General features: G+C 37.7%; 1 protein-coding gene across 5 annotated transcripts in view; it reads left to right on the forward strand.

Moving 5' to 3' along the window:
* The window catches only part of LOC108230994 (probable E3 ubiquitin-protein ligase HERC1), a 45,337-nt gene extending 44,108 nt beyond the window's left edge, over window positions 1–1,229 (forward strand). For 4 of the 5 annotated variants that reach the window (XM_017407699.3, XM_017407695.3, XM_017407698.3 and 1 more), the window contains one exon: window positions 704–1,229. In XM_017407699.3, the coding sequence (XP_017263188.1) occupies window positions 704–889 (186 nt within the window). In that variant the 3' untranslated portion in view covers window positions 890–1,229. The remainder of the gene's footprint in view (window positions 1–703) is intronic. The other variant, XM_017407696.3, reaches the window with a different exon arrangement.
* The last annotated feature ends 5,504 nt before the right edge of the window (window positions 1,230–6,733 follow it).

Raw genomic sequence — 6,733 nt, forward strand, 5'->3', positions numbered from 1 at the left:
TACAGCCTATCTTGGCTTGAAGTTTCCCAACAGTATTCTAATATTTTAAATTCAACATGTTCCACTACAGATAAAAGGATAAAACAGAACAACTTTGCTGTAATCCCTTCCTTGTTGTCTGCAGAAGCTCCTTGTTGCTCCTCGATAGGCAGCCAGTCTCAGTTCTCATGAGTTCTCTCCTCAACTGTTTCATCCATGTCTCTAAATGTTTGCATTACACACATTACAATCTTGTTTTTCTCTGTCAACATTAAAACACTTTTAAAAGAGGACATCCTGAGCAAGCAGACTGCTCAGACTGAGCTGTATATCTGTCTGCAGGCTCAGGGATAAAAGCTCTGCCTGACTGTTTAAAGTAACTGGTAAACAAATACATCCGTTCATGTCGAGAAAACTACACAATATGTTTTCAATATCTGGTTGTGTCACATTGTTTTGGCTGTAAGCTTTACCATCTACTCTAAAATCAGTCCAAAATACAAACTGCAGCATCACAGGAGCCTGGAGTCTGGATCAGGGGTTGGATCAGTGACCTCGGCCAGATATCTCATCCAAGAATGACGTCATTATCAGGAGCCGATACCAATAATCCATCAGACCAGTCCCAACTCTAACCACAATGTGATACAACCATATAGGTGCTGTGCTGATAAATGCTATTAGTAAAATTGATTTTATTTTTGTCTTTGCTGCTGAACTTTAGCCCATCAATGGACTCCCTACTGCTCAGACCTGCTTCTTCCTGCTTCGCCTGCCCCCCTACACAAGCCAGGCCATCCTCTCTGAGCGTCTGCGGTACTCAATCCACAACTGTCCCTCCATTGATATGGACAACTACATGCTGACTCACAACACGGACCCAGCAGACAGCTCGGGCACGGAGGACTAACGCTACAGACGATACAGGGGTGATGAATGTATCTTTACTGATGCCATACACATTTTTGCACTGAACAGATTTTTATTTGCCAAACTTGTATGTTAGGGTACTGTTTATACGTTGGTCTATTTAAAGACATATTGTTTGATTTTTTTTTTTTTTCCAATCGCGCACGGGTGTTGTAATTATTGGAGTGCTACTACAGGGAAAAATAATTAGATTTTAAAATTATAGGCCACCGAGCTACAATAACAGTTTCTGTGCCTGTTTGTTTGAAAATATTTAATAAGTTATTGACTCACTTACTGTGGTCATTATTATTGTAAAATAAAGAGTGTTTAAATAAGGACTTTGGGAGGCGTTTACTCTTTATTTCTTCTTTTTTTTTGTCATACTGCAACATTTAGGTAAAGGAGTATTTAAACAAATTGTTCAGACCTATTAATTAAGCTTCATGCTGTTCGGTAATGGCCAATTATGTCATTATTATGTCCAGTTTAGCTAATACAGATATTCTTTTCTTCTACCTTGATAAAAAGCATCCCAGATTTTCTTTCAGTAATTTACTGTTTTCTGTAGTTCTGTTTTTGGTTTAGACCAGCAAAACTGTAGGTCAGCTATTACTCAAACTGAACTTAGATCTCTAAAACTGATGTCTAATGCAGGTAGGATACTGACTACAAAAATGTATTTATTCTTTATGTAACTTTTATTTTACCAGGCAAGACATTAAGAACAATTTCTTATTTACAGTGTCTTCTAAAACTACAAATACAAAAGGCTGAGCTTCAAGAACATACAGGAAAACTAACAGTAAAGCAGTAAAATGTATATACACACATAAAATGCTACAAAAACTGTATGAACAAGAGACATTTGCTCATCCAGGAGTTTTCAGTTTTACACTAGTTTACCCCTCAGATCCTGCCTTGGTCATTATTGAAACAAGCTTGTTTTTTGTTTTCTTATATTTGTTGAGTGAAGGCTTAGATTCTCATTCACAGAACTGGAAATTCTGATTATTTCTGAACTGAGGTCAGGCGTTAAACATCCCCCAAATAATAACCCTGCCCCGACTGATTCAGATCTTAAATATATTATCTAACTGGAAACCAAAGGTTTATTGTTTCGTTTATTTGTCTAGTTAAGTGAGTGTCATTTTAGGAGCCTGCAATAAGGGATAAGGGATCATTTTAAGAACATCTATTACAAAAATATATGAACCGTATAAATTCTTTATTCCAGTTCTATTTGAATATTTTCTTATTTCTTTAGATCACCTTAGCTAAATATCATTAGGTAGTTCTCCAAAAACAAACAATATTATCACTGAAAAACACTGAACTAGAATAAAATAGTGATAATAACCTGTTTGAGTCCCTCGTGCAGCATTTGTTTCTTGTACTGTTAGACTCAGCTGTTAATGAGATATCAAACTGTCCCTACAATGCCCTACAAGTGTTCATGTTTAGTTTTACTGAACTTCAGATCAGTAAGGACAAAGAAAAAAAAGATTGTAAAACTGTAGAAGACGCCTTCAGTCAGATGAAGAGTTCACATCTCGATGTGGAAATGGAAATAAAAGAACAAAAATAAATCTCTGAGCTTTCACGACTGTTACAACATTTCCAAAGCTGGTCAAAAATAGATTTTTATTAGCTCCAATTCGAGACGAAAGAGAAATTAACAACAGCTACAACTTCTCTATCATACAGAAAAGAGATCCTAACTCAAATCCCCGGAGTTTAATGTTGTCCTGAGTCAGCACAGCTGGTGTGTCTGCAATTTGTCGGCGCTGCTGAGACGTCTGCTGTGACCTTATTACCCATCTGCTTCGCTCTGAGCTTGTGTGACCAGTGAGGCAGAATTCAGCTTGCCGTCAGCAGCCTCGCAGCTTCTCCCGAGAAGCCTTTCCAGGTATAAATATAACGTCCATCTATCAACCTAACGGGTACACAAATGTGGGAAGGCAATAGCAGAAATAAAAAGTAAAAACAAAAAAAAAAAGAAAAGCCAGAGATGTTGGGGATTTGTTTCACAAATCTGGAGCAGCTTTATTTTATTTAGAGCCTGGAGTCTACAGGATGTGAAGCAGGTGTGAAGCTGGTATGTTGCATTAAATCCCATTCGTAGGCACAGGTGTCATTCAGGCAAGGGGGTGGACATGAGCACACGCAGAAATGTAATTAAGAACATCCCACATGGGAAAAAAAAATATCCAGACTGGAATTATACATCTGCTCAATTCAGGGTTCTTAATCTGGTCTAGATCTCGTTGCCTTAAAGGGATTATGCTGGGAAAAAAAGTCTTTACAAGGAATTTTCTGTACCAGTGACTTGTTAGATAAAGAAAAAAAAATCAATGCAAAAACCATTGCTGCATTAAAGTTGTATGTGTTTTGTTTGGGGTTTTTTTTCACCTCTGGAACATTTTTGTAAGAAGTTTCACAGGTGTGAAAAAAGATCTATTAGTATCTTAAATTCAGTGGCATAAATCTAACAAATAAGTGTGTGAAATTTTTGAAAAAGGGATAATCAAAAGTCTGCATTCACACGGTTTTGCTCCTTAATAATTCAAAATGGCAGCTTTAGATTTTTAATCAAGGAGAACCATTTGTTTTTCAAATGTTAAAGCAGCAATATCCGCTAACGCCACAGGAGGGCGATCTGATCATTTCACCAAACATTTACACTGAACAAGTTCAGGAGCTCTGATCAGCAGACATCATTTACACACACACACACACACACTCATATAGCTGACAATGCATACCGCTGTCAGCTAATCTCTGTCGCTCAGCTGATTTGATTGGAACAAACAGAAAACAACATGCTGGATGTTAAACATTAGGTGGTCAAATTACTCCACTAATACACCTGTTTGAACCCAAGCAACGCTGATTGTTTCTGGACTGAGCTGCAGCTGTAGGAGTCCCATTAAGGACTTTATACCTCCACCACAATTTCAGCTGCAACAGGAAACCACCTGCACAGAAAAAAAATCCCTGCTTGTCCTTTAAATAGGGCACTTCTATTAGTTTCAACTAATTCAGGGGGAAATTAAAGGAAAAGAATCAAAATTCAGAGAAACTTTTGGATCACTGATAAAGCATTCATTTATAGTTTTAGTCTTTATGTAGTTTCAATAAACTTCAGTTTGAATATGTCATTAAATGATTTAACAAACGTTAAGAAGTTAAAATGAGAAGGCAGGAGCACCGCTTACTTTAATCAGCATATCTGCGTTTGAGACGATCAGCTTATTTATTTTTGTAAATCACATTTTTCGATCACTTTCAGCCGTGTAATGTTGTGTTGTTTTGCCGTCATACAGCGTAGTATTTTAATGCAACAAATCTGAATTTCAAAGCAGGTTGCCTTTTGCTCCTCCAGTTGTTTTAAATGTGCATAAAAACTCATTTGAATTGACAGTGACGTAAAGATTTGTAAAATAGCGTTGACATGAACTGCTTTGACACTTTTTTAAAAATTGGAATGCTTTTAAGGCAGCAAGAATTGACTGTTTTCTTGGCCCTGCTCAGACTAGCCATTAGCTCATCAGAATCAAACTCTATTTCTCCAATCTGACATTAGAAAGAGCTACCTGTAGCAGGTAATTTCTTTTTTCTAGCCTGTCCTTTTCTTTATTTGATAGAGTGTTTAATATTACTTTTATTCACACAGAAAATAAATGTGTTTAATTTGTTTCCTTAGACTCCAAAACCTTCATGTTGATTGTCTCAAATTGACTTTTTAAATGAAAAAGTTACAATTTTACAAATCCTTTTTTTATGGGTTTTTGTTCTTATAGTTCTTCCTAGTTTAGGATCCTTGAACACAACAGGGTCTGAAAGAGAAATCTAAAGGTAAATATTTTAGCAAAACACTTGAGGCTGTATTTTTGGTTAGGAGAGCAGTTTATTTTTCATGGTTCTGGGGAGTGAGCCAGGTCTTTCCTTCCTACATTTTTAATTAGTCAAAGGAGGGTGTGACCTACATAGTCTCAATGAGGCAGAACAGGAATGTGACCGGTCACCTGATTCCCCTCCCACCACCCTCCACCACACTCCACCTGCTCGCATCCCGTACATCACCTCCACCGTCCTCCTCCCAAAATCAGAGAAGCTCATTCGGCCCGGGCGCAGAGTGGATGAGAGCAACTGTCGAAACAAGGGCACTCGGATGCGGGTCAGTGGACTGCAGGGATGCGATGTGTGCCCGGACTGTAAAAAAGGGTGGATTGTTTGAGTAAACTGGCTGCCACTGGCTCATCTCTTGTTACAGAGCAGGACAGCCTGGTGTTTGACCCATGTACCTGAGGCACACTTAAGACTCTGGTTTCAGGGGCTGATGTCATGCGGACGCCAGATGCGTGAGAGGCTGCTGTGACAGGGCGGCAGACAGGAAACAGGATGAACTGGAGGACGGGCGCACAGAATGTGTCTGATGGTCGAAATTATAGTGTCGGGCACCACGGAAAATTGGCATCTGGGCAAACACAGCTAAGCTTTTTTTGAAAAGAAATATTCTTATAATGTCATATACAAAAAAATAAAATAAAATCACCTTGATCTATTTTGATATTTCGTGGATAATTTTGCTCCCTCCCATGGCATGTCTTTGTACACTAAATTGATGAATTGCATTTAAAAAATGAAAACCCACTCAATCTACAAACCAAACATTTTTAAAATTGGAAATTGCCCACAGCCATGAAAGGCATGTGTGTTTGTTTTCTGTCTGTTAGCAAAATATCTCACAAACCACTGGATGGATTTTAGTAAAACTCTTAGTCAATAATCATTGAATAGACAACTAAAATTGATTAACTTTTGGAGTCCACCCATATTAAAATGGCTGGCACAGCTTCTCAACCTTAAAAAAAACCCATAAAACTGTCTAAAACTCAGTAAAGTTTACAGATATTGAGCTAAGATTTGCTGTGGTAGTAGGTGAGCATTGTCCCCAACATATACTCAGAGCACTACTTGTTGCATAGTATCTATGCTTAAAACTTTGGCATTACCTGTAGGTGTCAATCCTGTCTGGCTGTTAGCAAAATATCTCACAAACCACTGGATAGATTTTAATAAAAGTTGTAGTCAATAATCATCTAAAATTAATTAGCCTTTGGAAAAAAATGGGTGCCACAGCTAATCAGCTACCTTGTTGGTGTCAATCCTGTCTGGCTGTTAACAAAACATCTTGTGACCCACTGGGTGAAATTTAATGAACCTCTCAGAAAGTAATTATTGAATGGATATCTACAGCTCTTTAACTTTTGGTGTGGTAGTAGCTGAGAATCCCCCCAATACATTAGAGTCAGCCTTATCTATTTGTTAGCAAAATATCTTGTGAACCACTGGATGGATTTTAATAAAACTCTCAGAAAAGATACGGACATCTACAACTGATTAACTTTTGGACTCAACCTGATTGAAGATGGCCGCCACAGTTAACTGACCTTAGCCTACACAAAAATATTGTTTTTATACAATGAAAAATTATTTTACTGAACAAATTCTAGCAAGTTGTTTCCCTCCCATATTTATTTTAATAAATTCTACACATCAGCAGCTTTTATTAAAACCAAACGTTTCAGATTTTCTTCCTTATCAAAGATTTTTTTTTGAATCTTTTCAGTATATATATAGTTCTACTTCTACTTCTTAAACTCGAGGATTCTGGGCTTAGAAAAACATGTTCCTTAATGGCGGTTTTCCTTGAACAGCCCGAGGAATAAACAGCTGAGGTGTACAATGTGACTTACGGAGGATTTAAGTGGAAACCTGATCGGATAAATAATGCAACGGTGTCTGAGGAGCCAACGCAAGCTCTCGGGAATGATTGAAA

Source organism: Kryptolebias marmoratus, linkage group LG14 (genome assembly GCF_001649575.2).
Source record: "Kryptolebias marmoratus isolate JLee-2015 linkage group LG14, ASM164957v2, whole genome shotgun sequence".
Lineage (NCBI taxonomy): Eukaryota > Metazoa > Chordata > Actinopteri > Cyprinodontiformes > Rivulidae > Kryptolebias > Kryptolebias marmoratus.